The sequence below is a fragment of the Amphiprion ocellaris genome, chromosome 16 (assembly GCF_022539595.1).
Source record: "Amphiprion ocellaris isolate individual 3 ecotype Okinawa chromosome 16, ASM2253959v1, whole genome shotgun sequence".
NCBI lineage: Eukaryota > Metazoa > Chordata > Actinopteri > Pomacentridae > Amphiprion > Amphiprion ocellaris.
Window position 1 is genome coordinate 6,235,896 of NC_072781.1, and position 17,693 is coordinate 6,253,588.

The 17,693-nt window shown below is 39.0% G+C and overlaps 2 protein-coding genes across 3 annotated transcripts in view; one reads left to right on the forward strand and one right to left on the reverse strand.

Moving 5' to 3' along the window:
- Positions 1-8,788, reverse strand: part of rgs7a (regulator of G protein signaling 7a) — a 54,325-nt gene extending 45,537 nt beyond the window's left edge. For both annotated transcript variants that reach the window (XM_023289763.3, XM_023289762.3), the window contains exons 1-2: positions 8,552-8,788; positions 7,489-7,610 (exon numbers count right to left, since the gene is read on the reverse strand). In XM_023289763.3, coding sequence (XP_023145531.1) covers positions 7,489-7,566 — 78 coding nt within the window. In that variant the 5' untranslated portion in view covers positions 7,567-7,610; positions 8,552-8,788. The remainder of the gene's footprint in view (positions 1-7,488; positions 7,611-8,551) is intronic.
- Positions 8,789-12,569: 3,781 nt separating this feature from the next.
- Positions 12,570-15,416, forward strand: LOC111581548 (ubiquitin-conjugating enzyme E2 D4-like). The gene is made up of 7 exons (XM_023289761.3): positions 12,570-12,737; positions 13,414-13,477; positions 13,646-13,677; positions 13,909-13,986; positions 14,198-14,303; positions 14,872-14,965; positions 15,054-15,416. Exons 1-7 carry the CDS (start codon positions 12,714-12,716, stop codon positions 15,097-15,099), a joined length of 444 nt encoding a protein of 147 aa, XP_023145529.1. The 5' UTR covers positions 12,570-12,713; the 3' UTR covers positions 15,100-15,416.
- The last annotated feature ends 2,277 nt before the right edge of the window (positions 15,417-17,693 follow it).

A 17,693-nucleotide genomic window follows, 5' to 3' on the forward strand; every position in this document is an offset into this window, starting at 1 on the left:
TTTCACTGCTGATGGTGATGTTTGAGTTGATAATTCTGCTACTCAATAAAGACACACTGATGTGGCATAAAAAACATGGAGCTTGTTTTCCTCTCAGAGTTTAACCAGAAGGCCACTCTGCATTTGGTGCTTTTTCTTTCACCAAAAGTGGCCCTGAAAAAGATTCAAGCTACCCCACAAGTTCCTGCAGTATACAACAAAAATAATGACTAAACCATGAATTGAGACAGACAGTTTCATATGTAACAACCCTAGGGAACCAATATTGTCAGCTTTTATGGTGAGGCTGTTCAAATGTGGTTCTTATTCAGACTCGGCTTCTGGTTTGAACATATATAATTGAATTACTCCAATATCAACACTATTATTTGAGTATCAGAGTATAAGGTGGACTGGTGTGCTTGAGCTGCAGCAAGGGGTCATGGAAGAAAAAGTCTTGAATTCTAGAACAAAATGAGGCAGCAATGTGGAGTTACATGTATGCCATTTTAAGACTTCAAAAGATTATTTTCTAGGGAAAAAGACATTTGATTTTTCTGATGAACGGGGGTGAGCTTTTAGGAGTTTGATCAATACCAGGAGAGAGAGTCTAAAAAAATGAGTCTTTCTTGCTAAGAACTACATAAAAAAAAAACATTGATGCCACTCTCACAGCTGCCTTTTCCACATAAAGCTGCACTTAGAAGGTTTAGAATAGATACTGTAAAGACTGTAAAACTGACTTTGACCTCATACAAAACAGACAGACATCTACCATTTCCAAAAAAAATGTGCAGCTCTTCCTTTACCTGCCACAGTTTCTCACAGTAACATAATAAAAAAAATAGCTCCATTTTGTAAATGTTTTACAGATATGTTCAATATGCATGGTTTGTGGTTTGCACTGTGGCATCTGTGTGTGCCACAGTTTAAGTTTTGCTACCACCACAGAGGGGCACTAAAGTCAGGAGTCTTTTTTTAGTGGCTTCAGCGTTGCGTCTGATAGAAAATAGACTAATACGAGAAGCATTACATTTACCCTCAAAAATATATGCATAGTCAGTGAAAATGAGTCTCGGCAAACAGCTGCAGATCGTCCCTTTAAAGGTTCTGGCCCTCAGTGGATCATTTCTGTGTCTCAGTTTCTGCTTATTTGTGGCATTTTTATATTGTTTCTTTAACCTGCCTAACCTCAGGCAGCTTGTGGGTGTTTTTTTTTTCAAATTCCTGTCAAATTTTTACTCTCCGTGGGCTCATTTTTCACTGCAATATAAAATGCTGCACCTCTGTGATAACAGCACAACCATGACTAGAAGTAGAAAGAACTCCAAAACATCTTCTTTGCAGTGTGATACAGTTATAATGCCATAAATCATAAAGAAACGGAAAAAAGTAGCGTTTCTTTGATTATATATTTCACCAAAGCAATGGAATCAACATGTGCAATATCATTCCGAGTGCTCACAGGTGTCTGACTATAAGTACTCAGATATTTTACTACTTGCATTTTTAATTTGTTTCCATACTTGTCTCCCATCTGCTCTTCGTGAGCACAGTCTGCAGTTCAGCCCAGTTCAGCTAGAAAGTTCCTGAATGTTTGTCACGTGACTGTTGGTCGCAGCTGAGTCACTAGTGGCTTCACAGTCATGCCAAGGAGCACAGATTTTTTATTGTTGTTGAAAGAATGTGATTAGAGCCAACAGTTTATTTTAAATGACACGTGAATAATTGTGACATAACGAGACAGAATAATAGGATTTTGATTAAATATCACCATTCCAAGCTGTGATTTGGTTGTGTCTTCCAGCGGAAGAGTGCGTCACAGATGACAGAACTTGTAGTTGAATATCTGACAATTCATTATGGTGATTTTCAGTGTGTTTCTTTTGTGTTCAATGCATGAAAAGCGATGTGGATTGACTTAGCCTCATGTGGCGTGATGACATATCAGACTCACGCTACAGTCGCCTGTAGCTTCGTGTCACTAATGCCAGCCTTTCTAATTGGCGTTTACGTACTGACGTCAGCGAATACAGGAAAAATGGATTAGCTTGCAACGCATAAAGCCATAAATGCCAATTTTCCAGCCAACAGTGCCTGCCAGACTCCCACACTTTCCCTCAACAGTGTGTGCAAAAAAGAACATGCATGTTTTCATACACAGGAAGAGATATCGCCTGGCTGCCAAGCTGACATACAAAGAGCCCTACTTCACACACAAAGATTTCTCTCTGATCTGGCAATTATAGATCATCCCACCTCACCCCCCTCTTCTCTTTTTCTCCCGGTCTTAGTGATCTTCTGATTGCAGACTGAGGGAGACAGGCAGCACAAGAACCCTTCAATCTGGCTCTTAACTGTGAAAAAGCTGAAAATGTATTCAGTTCCCTCTGCTTTATGACTCATGAACAACGTAGGATGGTTGGGAAATTGTATTGATAAGAGGGCAGGCTAGTATAGGGTAGGTTTAACAGATGCAGATGAGGTAGAAACTGAAAACCGCTCCCCGGTGATCCAAAGATCTTGGTTGAACTCGTCGCAGTCGAAGCCAGGAATCTGACTGTTATCCCCACCTGAGGTCTCCAAGTTGGTGCAAAATGTCCTAAATAGAATTTACATTTTGCTTTTTAACGATCTATGATATCATGACTTTACAGCATCAAACATGCACATCAGCTACTTGCTTGTGTCTCAAAGTGCTGATTTTATGCCAAGACTCGAGGCATCAGTAAAATTAAAATGGTGACCGAGCTCCTAGAGGGTTAATAATGACTCCCGTTCCGCATCATCAAACAATACTGTATTACTGCTGTGTTGCCGAGGAGAGGGAATGTCTTGTTCTTGCAAAATGATCTCTTGTACACAACCACTTAATCAATTGACAAATCAATAGCATGCACTAATACCATTGCCCTATTTGTTATTTCTGTTTGTTCATTACTTCATTACTGAGTCTCACTGAGGGGGAATGGTTTAAATCTCACACTGCAGCATCAACATCCTTTTTATAAAAGTCTGAAGTCCCTGAAGCTGAAAACACGCAGAGAATGCCAACATTATAAGAGGGAACGCTTGTGAAGAAAGGATCATGATAATTGTGACTTGACCCTTGACTATTATTATTCTCAGGCAGTCGTTTCTATTGTATGTTATATGCAGAAACTATTTGGAGCTGAAAATGGTCTAAAAACAGAAATGAACAGCTGGAGTTGTTGGCAGTTGGTAATGTTAGTTGTCATACAACCGACTAAACTGTAGTCATAATTCTAACCATGACATGTAACGTTTTATAAGGTAACATCACATGAAATCAATGGGATGAATCTGCTGAATAATGATGATATGATGCACATATTCATCAGGGTCTCACATTTTCTTTTTTTAACTCATATTTCTGAATGGACTGGGACCTAAAGTCAGTAATTACACTTCATATAAGGATGTATTTTCTGTTCTTGCTTGGCCATAAATACCTGCACTTAGCGTGTTTACATTTTGTACTGTAAAGCAGTGAAATGTGTGGGAACAATAGCATCCGCAGACTCATACACTCTTTGGCATCACTGTCATTTTCAGAAAAGACCAAGTGTCACCAAGGACCAATTACTTCAAAATGCACAGCGCTAACCTCTATTTGTGTAAGCAGCACACTGTAAACGTAAAATAGCACTCTCCTGTACTGACTAAAGAGAAAAAAATATCAGTGTTGCATGGGCTCAGTAAGGGGAAAAAAACAGATAAAACAATAAACATACAGTATAGGATTAATGGCTCCACATAGAGATAGAAGCCAAACTGGCTGCTGGAAGAATAATTACTGGATACCCATCGGCAGCTAAGATGTAAATAAGAGTGGGCTGGTGCCTCAGCTGTCAGACACTACACCACAGAGGAAGATCACACTCCAATTTACTGCAAAAACACTACGCTGTAATCTTAACGATTTATTTAATCTTACATGGAGTCCTGAGAAGCACATTTTTCACACAAAAAAATGGAGAATCGGCCATTGTTGCGAGGCAAGTCAACTCATTTGAATTCTCTTCTGAATTCAACTGACATTAACTGATCTTTTTTTTTTGTGCAAATTTCTCTAAGAAGTGAAGCTGCAAGTGAAATTTTCTGACTTGCAGATTCTAGATTATTAGATTTGTAGCCAAATATCTGAGAAAGATGAATATTTTTGCTGCACTAATTGAAAGACTGTCAATATTGCCTGGTGGGAGAAGAAAAAGCACAGTTTCAGCCAAGAAAAAAAAAAAATCACATTCTCTCTTGCAAGGCAGAAAACTTGCAGTGGATAACAGCCAGAATGATGCGTCACATATGTTGACTATTAATTCTGATCGTCTTACACCACTGTCTGTTTTCTTGCTTACCACTCGCTTCATTGCAAATGGCACACACGTGCACGGTCGCACACATATGGGAACAAAAACACAGTCGCACACAAAGCGCTGGCTGCTGAGAGAAGATGTTCCCTCCTCATGCTGAGTGGATATGAACCAGAGCTGTTTTAGGATAGCATAAAAAATTCAGGACTCTCTCTTAGCAACATTCGCCCTACATACAGCACACACACATGCATCGCGGCATTATTTATGGTGCACACGTGAGGAAAAAATAGTGCACATATGGAGTACGCTGTGGTACACTTGATATGTGCCTGACATCATGTGAACAGCAAGACATCAAAAATGGGCTTTATATAGTAAGCAATGATCGAGAACATCAGACATGCGGCGCTTATCTATTGGATCCATGCATTAAATATTATGTCGACATTTCTTGATAAACTGGAGGAGTTCTGGCACATTACTTGTCTCTTCTTTGGATTCATATAGCAGTTGATGAAATTTTTCAGGGTCACCAGCGACTGTCACCAACAAGTCAGTTTATCACAAAGCCTGCTGCGTGTGTTTAAGCTTGTCTTTCTGAACATGTTATTGTTTTTCAGTATATCTATGCGTCTGTGTGTTCAAGCAAAGGGGCTCGTGTGCACGTGTCCTTGAAGAAAACAGACATCTCTGCACACATCTGCACAACAAGCAGGTCAACACCTCAGCTCAACCATCCATTTTCATTAGACGCTAATGACAGCAGCGGAGGGGTGGATGGGCCAGAGACAAAGACACACCGAGAGAGTGGAAGGATATAGTTATGCTCCCTGTGGAAGGACTATCAAACCACTATCTGCTGCCCTCAACCATAAAACTCCCTCTGCTAATATTACATAATCCTTCCACTACGATATACTACTAGCACACTGTCAGCTATCGAGTAGATGCAGCCAGTTGCTTCGCTATCAACATTTTATACCGTGTTGCTATTGTGTATTTATGATTTTGATGTACAAGAGGTCTTAGAAGCAAAACAGAGCATAAAAGCACATTTTCCACTCGAGAATTCAGCACATCTTAGCGTGGCCCAGTCAATGTGGGTTGCAACACCTCTGCCAAGCCATCTCCATCTGAAAAGCATTTGGGGCACCTGCTCATCCTGGCGGTATCCACATGTCTACAGGCAGTGCTCTTCCAACTGCAGTTTGAGTTAAAACCCACTCCAGAAACATGATTTCATCCTTGTTGCCTTCACCAAGTTCTTTCATTCTGCAGCGTATCTAGGTCAGCCAGTGTACGGAGCCAAGCTGTGGCCATGTGTGGTCAAGTGCTAAGAAGTGAGGGAAGTCTATGACTAAGACATTAATGTGCTCGAACACTTGAGAACAGATTGGTCTAAAATCCTTCTTTACTCCTAAACATGAAGAAATAATATTAAAATGATAAAATTTGGCGTGCTGACAGTAAAACCTGTAAAATAACCACTGAAGCAACGGATGCTTCGCTTATTTGCATACTTGGTTACAGATCCTTCGTAGTATAATTGAAAGAGCAGTACTGTGAGATCAATAGCAGGAGAGCGGAAGAGACATCGCATGTAACTGAATAGCTAGAAAGACCTCAAGTCAATATTTGATGCACTTATACAAGATGCAACCAGTTTTCCACGGTTTCCCATATTTTGATGGTGTAGTGTGTTACAATGGACTCTAATAACCAACTTCCTTCACTGACACCACAAATAAAACCAGTCAAACTAGCTAATTCCATCCTCTTCCTGAATAACCCTCAATATTTAGTCAACTTAATGAACAATCTAATTCCAGAGTCTGTCATTTTGATTTGGGAAGATCATGATAATTGTGACTTATGAAATAGCAAGTGCTCCCTCTCTGCTGCAAATATCACAACACTTGCAGCAAATCTTGTCCCACACTCGAGGTAATATCGCCTAACACACTGTGAGCGCTATAAAAGACCGTCGATCTATGATATCATGCTAAGCATATCCTCTTCCTGGTGTGCAGAAGCTGTCGCTGATAGAATAGGAGCATCTGCAGATGGGTGAAGAGAATAAAATGAAGATATTTGCTCAACGCTTGAGTCATCCACAAGAAGGATAAGGAAAATGATCACTTCATTGGTCTGTCTGAAGGTGAACTGAAACAGTCAGCGATATGTTCATGTACAACTGTAGAACTGTTGTTGATATTTAATAAATTTGCAAATCATAACAAGCTAGAATCCATCTGCACTTATTCAGCATTGGCTTTTGTTTGGTATACACTGAAACAGATCAGAAAAAAAATCCCAACTATTAGACAATAGCAGTGCCACCAGGGAGCAGAATCCTCTTCTGGTGGTAGCAAAAAGCAATTTTCTAAATGGCTTATTTGTGGGCTTATCTTAAATTTAGCTTTACTGTTTTGGTCCCAAGAGAAGAAAAGATTGCAATTAAATCAATGCACACAAGACACAGTGAACAAAACTTTGTAAATCTAGATTTTATATTTTAAGTTTTAAAGTTTCTAGGACAAACTATAATTGGACCCCAAGGCTCAAAGTAAACAAATATTATCTTCCTTACAGATTATTGTTTCATTAATCTGTTTAATATTAGAGCAGGTGTCTCAGCAGTGGGGCATTTCACTCCTTACCATTTCTTTATTTTCCTTATGCAGAAATTCCCTACTAATGGCGTAATGACCAATGGTTATAAAACCATCCCCCAACATGTTAGCAATAAAAGCTGATGGTTTAACTGGGAAATGTGTGCATGCATGTCAGGGGGAGTGTGTGTAAACATGTGTGTGTGTGTGTGTGTGTGTGTGTGTGTGTGTGTGTGTGTGTGTGTGTGTGTGTGTGTGTGTGTGTGTGTGTGTGTGTGTGTGTGTGTGTGTGTGTGTGTGGTGTGGTGTGTGCGCGTACGCTTTGCATGTCATGTATGTTGCAAGAGAGAAAAATTGCATGTTCTCTGCATGCTCTCATCAAGCTGATGTAGCGTTACAACCCTAAATCAAGCATGGCACAAGAACACTGTCTTGCCATTAGTATTAGCAATTTCCATCGCACAGCTCATTGTCAAGTAAATTGATGCAAGAGCAACACAGACGCTCACACTCACTCAAACACACACACACAGACAGACTAAAAATAGCAGCTGCCTTACCTTTCTGTACACTATCATGTTGGGGGACTCATCCGCTACCCCATTGGTGCCCTGTCCACTGCTGTTGGTCTGTGCCATGATCCAGTGAGTAAATCTGCCACAGGAAATGTCAGGTGCTCCTGCTGTGGACAGAATGGATATTTTGGTTCATCAGAAGAACAATGGAGCATGAATGTTACCTTTTGCCAACAATTTCAATGACTTGCGGCACCTGCCAGCATCATGTTTTCGGCATATCTGACATTTCTAATGGAGCGGTTGTGCAGATGAGCTCCAGCAACACGTGTTCACACCTCACAAGGTCTTGACAAGGACATATTATTTTAAAGAAAGGGAGTTGATTTTTTGCACAAGGTGTGGTTACCCCCCTTTGATGCAAATTAGCAGTGAATGGGGCAAAAGTTCAACTTGAAAAACAATGATAGGTACCGTGACTCTGCTGCCACCCTCTTCATTGAGCATCAACCTTGTTTACATCTGAAGGTTCTGCACACTATACATACTATGGATGCATCCCTGAGATTTGCAATAAGGGTGAAGAGACCCTGACAGCGGTGAATGCAGTGGGAAAAAAACCATAACACAACAACGTCCAAAGCAAGGTTCTCTACAGTGCAGCTTCGGATGCATCCACTCGGGCATGAGCAGCCATAGTCAGAGAAATGTGCAAGACTGTGCAAATGTAATCGCATGCACGTTCCAGTTTCATCATGCTTTCTTCTTTCTCCTTACGACACCCACACGAAATGCTTGGGAGGTTTTTTTTTTAGTCTGCAACACTAAATAGCCCGTAGCATTCAAACAGCGAAGTCATGTAACCTGCTCTTCACATGAGGCCGATCGCTCTACTACACTGTTTTTCTTACCACAAAGCCACTGCCCGTTTCAGCACCTTGGACAGCTACGGTGGAGGGATTGAAAAAAATAAAAAACTCACGTCGGTTCTCTTTTTTCTCGCCCCCCTCTCTTCAATCACGCGTAAATACACAGAAAACACAGCGACATCGGTCACCGGAGGAGAAGGAGGAGAAGGATGGGTAAGGGAAGGAGGAGGGGGGCTTACCTGAAAAAACACGCAGCCCGCTATAGGACTCCTGAATCCTCGCAGGGGTGGAAGCCTGGTCCGTCGCTGTTCGGTATGTCAACTGGCAGACATAGGAATGCGAGGGGTATTCATTGGCAGCGGGAGGAGGCAGACATTCGGCGGACACTTGGTTGTTGCGCGGCTCTCTCTCCGTCTCTCTCTCTATCTCTGTCTTTCGCTCTCTCTCCGTCTCTCCTCTCCGCTTTCTCCAAACGATGCTCAGAAGCACGGGCGCGCCGCCTCGGAGCCACCGGGAGCGCGCATCGATCTGTGACCAATCGCGTGTGAGGAATAAATTACAACCCGTTTTGGAGACACTGCTATTTTTCCTGCTCAAATTGCACCGCAGTGATGGTGCTCGATCTGAAAGACGGATCGAGATAGAATAGAGCTGCAGGAATATTCATGTTGCCAGCTTTATCAAAGGTCAAGAACGGACACAATAGCATGGGTTTTATTGTCCATTTTTCCTGAAACTCTCTTGCTGTCGCAGCTGAACGTGATGGGATACTCTTTAGTCCTATAATTTACCAAAAGTTCAAGAATTCAGCATATTAGAAAGTGAATTTACTCATATGGTTATGAGATTTTATTCATATGCTGATATTGATGATATGATGCATCACTGGGCAGTAAATAAAACCCTGTAATATCACATTTCTGTCTGTTTTGTATATCTTTGCTGTTTTGTGCAGTTATCTGTTTTTCTGATCCTTGCAATTACTTGGACTTGTAGTGCTGTTCACAGGACTTTAATTTCCCCATTCACTGTTTGCATTTGACACTTTATTAGGCATTCTTTACTTTAGTATATTTTTATTCATAGTATATTTTATACTTTACTGTGCATTTTGGATCCATTTTTATATCTATTATATTTTACTCTTTCTTGATTGGTACTGCAACAACAGAATCCCCCCTTGGGGATCAATAAAGTATTTTGATTGTAATATTTCTGTTCTGCTCTATACATATCAGCGCAACAGTAACAACAATCCAATAGCATGCTGTAATTCAAAACCAAACATTTATCCTTACAAACTTTAAAAGCAAACAATATAGTCTAATGTCCGTCATGATGTTGTCATCAAGCTTTTTGTTTTTAGTTATAGCTTCACTTTCACCCAAAATAATCACTAACATCATTCACAAGCAATACCAAAGGACAGATGTTTTATAGATGTGACTAACTGTCTTCATTAAATCTGCATGCAGCCAAAAAATGAACGAGAAATTGCAAACAAAACCAGTGAAAACTAAGTGAAACAGACCTTGGCAAAGTGTTTTTTTTGTTTGTTTGTTTGTTTGTTTTTTTTGCCTTTGGTGAATCTGAAACAAACAAACATCAGACTTAGAAAGATGAATTACTGAATGAACATTTTTAAAAAATCTTAACAGAATTGCAACTGTAAAAGAAACAGATCGATATTTGTTTCTTCAAAATTATGAGTTGCAGTGGGGGAAAAGAATGTTTTTTTCAGCTGCGTCATCTAATAAGATCAGTTATTTCACTCAAAATCGACAGTTTAAACAAAGCTGTGTCAGACCCTGACAGCAAATGTAAGAAAACGATGTAAATTAGCGATGAATTTCTGTGGCTCAGAGCACTGACTGCTGTACAGATAAATGAATAAATAAGTACGAAATCTCTCAATTTGCTCCAGTCTGTGGCTCTGAGGTATGCAGCAGTCCAGGCGTGAAAGATGGCAGATGTGCCCCTTCTCATTATGTACTGTATGCGACTGTATGTTTATCTGCCTTCTGCGCTCCCTTCCCCTTTTCTGTCTCAGGACTCAGGCTCTCTACAAGGCTGACCAAACATGCAGTCCAATCGCTGTTTCCCTGTGAGCCGCAGAATTGTAATAACATATAACCATTGTGGACGTGCTGCCATAACAACTTTGTAAAGATAACAGATTAGTAAGCCAAACAGAAATGGACGTTTCAACCTGGAGTGACATTGAGTCAGCTGATGTCCATATTTCTTCTTATCGTTAAATTATTTTCTTTGTGCCCTTATCATCTGTTTGTGCACTATAGATTTTTTAAAATGACTGTGCTGCAAATGGGTCACTCCTTTCAGACAGTTTTCCAGTGTCCATTAATGCCTCCTAAAAACATGGACCTTACATGCTGTCATAATAATATAAACACTTGGGGAAAATTCCAGTTCATTCTAGTCATCACAACAGTAATGTCATAAACGAGTTTTTCATTATAATTTCAATTACAGCTTGACTGGTTTAAGACAGATAAAGGTACAAAATGAAAATTGTCTTTTGAGTGATTCGGGAAAAATACCAGGCTGTGCTTCAGGAAACTAATGCAGCCTTTGATACAAATGACCATAAAATAGTTCTAGACAGGCTAGGAAAAGATATATGGCTGTCTACTATTATCTTCATTTGGTGTGGGTTGTATAGAGGACAGGACTTGAAACTGAGCAAATCCCAATCACACCCAGATTCTCCCACTGCTCAGTTCTATTGCCTCTATTTTTAACCCCCTTATATGCTACCTTAAGGCCAATTTTTGTAATCCTGCAAATTACCACTAAACTCACTTCATGCATGCAACTTGAATACAGGACTTAAATCACAGTTGGAAATGTTGCTGTTTTAAGGGACTCACATGAAGGCAATGGTTGCATCACTCTTTTATCATCTAGAAATATCAGCAATTACAACTTCATATCCACAGAAGAGTTGGAGAAACGCATCCATGCCTTCATCTCAGCAGGATGTGTTTAGTAGCAGTCCCTTGTTTGCTTCTCCCAACAGAGCACCAGATCTCTGCAGATTCATTCAGGATGCTGCTGCAAGAACAATTCTTATATCTTTACACTGACCTCTGGTGAGTTAAAGAACAGATATTAAGGTGGTGATATTAGTTTCTAAATTACTCAGTGGCTTACAGCCAAAATACAGCTTTGATATGCTCACCCAAAACATAAACCCCTTAGATGTTTCGGAAGCAGTCAGCAAGAAGTGCCCTGAGTCAAAACTAAACACCATGCTGGATTTAGATAATATGCTGAACACAGAATGAACCAACTCCCTGAGTGTCCTGAATGCACCTCAACTAGCTGCTTCCAAATGAGAGACTCTAATCTCTTGGGCCTTTGACTGATTATATTTGATGCAGCACTTTTATTTACTTTAGTAAATTTGCTCTCCTGTGCTATTGCTGTAGCTGCTAATATACACTAACTCACAATACACTAACTCTTTTTGAATGAGCATTTTCTCTATGAGTTAATTTCATTCTATTTTAATACACTTTAGCATTCATTTGATATGTTTCATATCATATCTTAAGTGTTACTTATGCCATCATACAATCTTGTGTCATCATAACTGTATTATTTCAATGTATGGTTTTGAATGAATATTACATTGCATTTCATAGTCAGATCTGTCTAATTCAAACACCATTTATTTGTTAAAGGTCAGACATAATTCATAGCAGTGATATTAGCAAGCTAATATCCAACCTCTTCAGGCCAGGGCTGTAGACAAAAGGTTATAGACTTGCAATGAAAGATAAACCTGTGCACTCTTATTTTTGAATTTATCTTAGTAAGTAATGTATGAGATTAATTATACTGAAAATATGCAGAGTTTTGCAGAAGAAAATATCAACCATGTCATTCACAAACTGTATATAAAAGATCTTACACAGTTGAAAAATGCTACTGAATGGTGGGTCAACTGCTCTGAAAATATTATATACTACATTATGAAATGGAAAGACTGAAATATGCACACATATATTTAAAGGCCTATCAAAATAATATAACTGGACTTTATGGCTTAAAATATGGTATTCTTGTTGTTGCCTAACTTTATTTTATTTTATTTTTACTACATTTACTTGACTTAAAATTCACTAAATTCACTGAAAGGGTGACTTGTGCCTGGATATTTCGATGAATGGTCACTTTAAGCGGCTCGGCGGAACACTCCATTTCCCACAACGCACCGCTCCATTCTTCGTCGTCGAACAAAAACGCGGAAACAAAAGAAGTAATCAGTTTGTCAAAAACAAATATCTCCGAGTCGGCACAAAGTGAGCGCAGTTGTAGCTGACAGCTGTCAAAGTTAGCACCGTAGCTCCCCCTGACCTCTACGAAAGACTTGCCATGGCTTTGAAAAGAATACAGAAGGTAAAATATCCGTCTCTTCTTATTTTATTTGATGTACCGAACAGGTTGGAGCGATGCGGAAATGTCGATGTAACGTTAGCGACTCAGTCATCTAATAGTAGCATGTTTGCTAACGTAACTGGCAGATTGATGATCGTGTCGATGTTTTAACGGGAAAAATAAATAATTTACGACAGAGACTTTACTGTCAGCTAGTTATTTAGGCCAGTGGCGATGTCTTAACGCAGAATCCAGTTAGCTAAGCACTTCAACTTTTTCATAACTAGCCTTTCCTTTAGCCTTGTTTTCTGTGACGGTATGCTGGATGTTGTGTCCCTGTGGCGGTCTTAAAGAGGTTGTGAGCCGTGTAAATACCACTAAAAACTATGGATCTAATTCCGGGACTTTATCGTGACAGAATTTGATAGGCTGCACTATTCTGCAAATGTCCTGGAGTGCTGTCAACAAACCTGAATTTCCACCTAAAGCTAACTTCGCTACCAGCTAAAACGGCCTAGAAAACTAGCAGTGACAAAGCACTTTAAGTTATGTTTCTGGCAGCTGTTCAATATATTTTGATTTCCGCGTCTTTTAGCTGAAACATTGTTTACAGTTTACAGAAAATGTAACCGTGTATTTTGCCTTTTTAATCGTGTCACTGTCAAAGTCTTAAATTATTGTTTGTTTATTTGTACAGGAGTTAACTGACTTACAGAAGGACCCTCCAGCTTCATGTTCAGCTGGACCTGTAGGAGACGACTGTAAGTGTGAAAATGTCTGATGAAATGTAAAAGCATATAATTTTCTTACATTTTAGTCCTTCAATCTGTCAATCTCAAATGAATAATATTGTGTCTTTGTGGCTGCATTGCAACACAAGCCTGATTCTTCATAACGTTCTCATATATTGCTTTCTTATCTTCCTTTAGTGTTTCACTGGCAAGCTACCATCACGGGACCGGTGAGCTTTTTCTGGATTAGTTTCATGGATTTTTTTTTTTTTTTTTTAAAAAACAAGCCGCTTCTAGATCTCTACACAATAGTGTTTTATGTTGACTTTACAGCCCTTTCTCTTCTGTATTGAGAGCACACACTGGCACACTCCCTCCCTGTGTTATTCACTGAAACCCATGGCATTACTGAGACACAAATATTAGGCATATTTTAACAATAATGTACTCCTTTGTTTCAGAATGACAGCCCATATCACGGAGGGGTTTTCTTCCTTTCTGTCCATTTCCCCACTGACTATCCCTTTAAACCACCTAAGGTGAGATTAAGTTTGAGACTGATTAACTTGGATGGACATCATCCTGTTATGTATTCACTATTTTCTGATATTTTATAGAGCAAATTATTAATTTGTATCGTAAATAGTTGTTAGATGCAGCTTTACTCAATCGGTGATATAATTCTTTGTCCTGTGACAGAAATTCAACCACCTTCCCATTGTGTTTTGTTACCAACTGTTGTTTCCACAGGTTGCCTTTACTACGAAAATCTATCACCCAAACATAAACAGCAATGGTAGCATCTGCCTGGACATCTTGAGGTCACAGTGGTCACCTGCACTTACAGTATCAAAAGGTAAATAACACCTGCATTTTGCCTGTTCATTACAGCATAGTACACTACAGCAGCACTGTTTAGGATCTAGAAGGTCACAGGGATTTTTTAATGCAATTTGGAACCACTAAGAGTAAATTAGGATGTTGCTGCAAACCATAATATGGAAGGGATTTATAAATATGGACACATTGCTTTATATCAGACACAGTGAGGGCCTTTTGGTAAAGCAATCCCCTGTCCTGTTACCAAACCTGGATTTTTCCAAGTCACTGATTTCCAGTCTCTTGGAACACAGGTAATAGGATTTTCAGGGTTGATTATCCAAAAAAAATGAACCTCTGCACCCTGTGTACTTTCATCACCAAATTGTGAAATTGCGTGTTTTGTATTGTATAATTGGAGGAGCAAACAAGGATGGGAGGTGTTGTGGTGTTGGTTAAATATCTGTGATGAGAGCAATGGCTGTAAATATACTTTATGTACAGACTTAAGCTAACAGGATTTTCATTAAAAGGTTGTATTCAGCGGGTAAATTTGTCCAATTAGAAGCCTATTTGTGTTCTGATATTTGGTCTGTTGTTCCCAGTTTTGCTATCCATATGCTCCTTGCTATGTGACCCAAATCCAGATGATCCACTAGTTCCCGACATTGCACACATCTACAAATCAGACAGACAAAAGTGAGTACAATAGCTGAAGATTTTAACATGTATATAAAACAAAAGTGAGACTTTTCTTTAATCAGATTTTCTTTTTTCTTTTCCTTAGGTACAACAAAGTAGCCAGAGAATGGACCCAGCGATATGCAATGTGAAAGATTAGCGTTTGATCAACAACGATGCATCCCTGAACACCTCGAACATGACAGTACTGTTCAACTGCTTTATCCACACTGGTTGAGGTGTTTGATACGCTTGAAGCACTTTCTCTACTCAGACTTTACTTGACTTACCTGTTTTTACTATTTGTTTTATTTTCCCCTTAAATTGGCATTATTATTATCATTATTATTATTATTAGATGCGGTGGGCTGGAATGATTGTATTTTTCTTTTAAGAGATTTCTATTGTACAAGCCTATACTGAATTTATTTTTCATTATTTTGCATTAAAAGCATTAAGCAAAAAGTGACTTGCAATTGTGTCTTGGTAATACCTATTAGTGAACTGAAATTATTGAATAATTGCTGGAAAATGTTCAGTTCAGTGCACACAGGAACAAAAATAAGTTTAAGCCCATCATTTACTTGACCACTAGGTGGCAGCCTTTACTTTTTCCTAGCCAAGTCTTTTTTTTTTTTTCAAAGGCAGTTTCTCTCTTGGACAACTTAATATTCATGTTTGTGTTAGATTTAATTCAGACCCATTTGCTCAATGGTTATTCATGTGGATAGTGGCTATTATAGTGTCTTGTAGCAATGAAATGAAAATGAGAAGCGGTGTTCTGTAAATTGAAATTAGACCACCCATTATCTTCAACTCAGCTGGTTGCAGCACAGTCACTATATGCACAATACATGTATACGCAATTATAGAGCAGCTTTTGTCTGCTTTGTACAAATACAACCATATTAGCCTATTTAACAATACCGAATTTTACAACTGCTGATTTCAGAATATGGTTTCATTTTATAAACCACTTTCCACAAAACGGCCTAATTTTAATCAAGATCTCATATGGCACACAAAATTAAAGAATCAAATTAGATTTTAATTGCAGTTGCTTTTCAAAATAAAGCACTCTATCTGTTAATACTTTCAAAGTAATTGTCATGACAATGTATTTGATTCATGTGTCAAGATTAGATTCAGACAAAAACGTGCAGTGTATGGAGACATCAGTACATGAGATTTTCATAATGTGTTTTTTTAATTTTAATAAAGACATTGTTTTGTTGTAAATATAGATGAAGTCTGACATTATCCTGCAATAAATCCTACATCCCTGCAAAGTAAAATAATTCCAACTATATCGTTTACTTTTTGTGTTTTATTATGAATCACAAACAGATTTCTTGAGCCACAAAAACATCAATTAGTCAGTTGCACAGTAGATCGATATCCTGAACAATTGTTGCTTTGCACATTTTAAATTGTAACGATCTACAGCTGGTGATTCCTGATGATTAAAGTGAATAATTTTGACATTTAGGCAGCTGTTTCACCCTCAGTTTAGGTGAGGAGCTCAGATGTCAAAGCTCAGCTCCATTTTCAGAAAAGCAGTCACTGTTTTTCTCTTAAGATTACAATTAAGTTGTCAGGTACTCAGTAATTTCCACCTTTAATCTCAGACCTCAGCGTGATGGAAGTTTGCATTTCTAAATGAACACAAAATGGGCTGAGAAAGTCACTGGAAAGCGCTGTGGTTACTCCGCTTTGTGATGAAAGCTCCGGCTGTCAGATTAAGGTTGTTACCGGGGGTTTGTTTGAGGCCTGACATGGCTGGCAAGTGAGACTCACACCTCACATTTATTTAAATATGAAGAATAACACGAGGCTGAAAATATCACCAGCCACAGGCCTGAAAAGTGCCTGTTGTGGAGGACGAGTGAGTGAAAAACAACAGTGCAGAAATAAAAAATACATGCAATTACCAGCAAAAACAAGTGAAGCAAACACCATGAAAATAGAATGAGAAGAAGTCTGGAATTACACTCTTGAGTGTCCCTGCATACATTACTGTGTGCAGTGACCTTTTTTCATGCCATATGGTTATTTTATTCTTGTGAAATATCTCTTTCTTTTGTGTGTCTGATCCAGCTCCGACATGCATCAACAGAAACATCACCACATGACAAGACCACTGATTGATAGAGATTTTCCAAAGTATGGCTGTCGCTCGTATACCTTCCACCTCCATGTAGAGAAGAATTCTTCTATAGGATTCAGAAAAGGAGAATTTGGTGGCAGAAAAACCACAATAACTTGAGGGCTCATATTGAAACATTCCTGAATCAATAGTCCTCTATGAAAACTAACATTGTCCCAGATGTATTCATGTGTATCATCAGAATCCAACTGAAAAACTCTCTGGAACAAACGCACACCAAACAGAAAAAGTCAGTCATGTACACTTTCTGTAAGTTTACCAGGTTTACAAGTGGACCAGAATTATGCATTAGATTTTTTACAGTATTCTCTGAACATTTCTGACTGCTTGTATTGTTCCAGTATAGACATGTCACTGAAGAGACAAACAACATTTACATACATGTAAAGTAAACCACAGTAAACCTGAAACCATGTACTTTATTCATCCTTACCATCTGCTGACCTTAACAACAGATTGCATTCTGAACAGCTAATTCTGTTTCCCAGCAGGTTTTATAGTGTGCAGTTCATTGGTTAAAGTGTTTTCAGTTCTGACCTGTTGTGTCTTAATTGTGACAGCAGTGTTGGAACAGTGTCC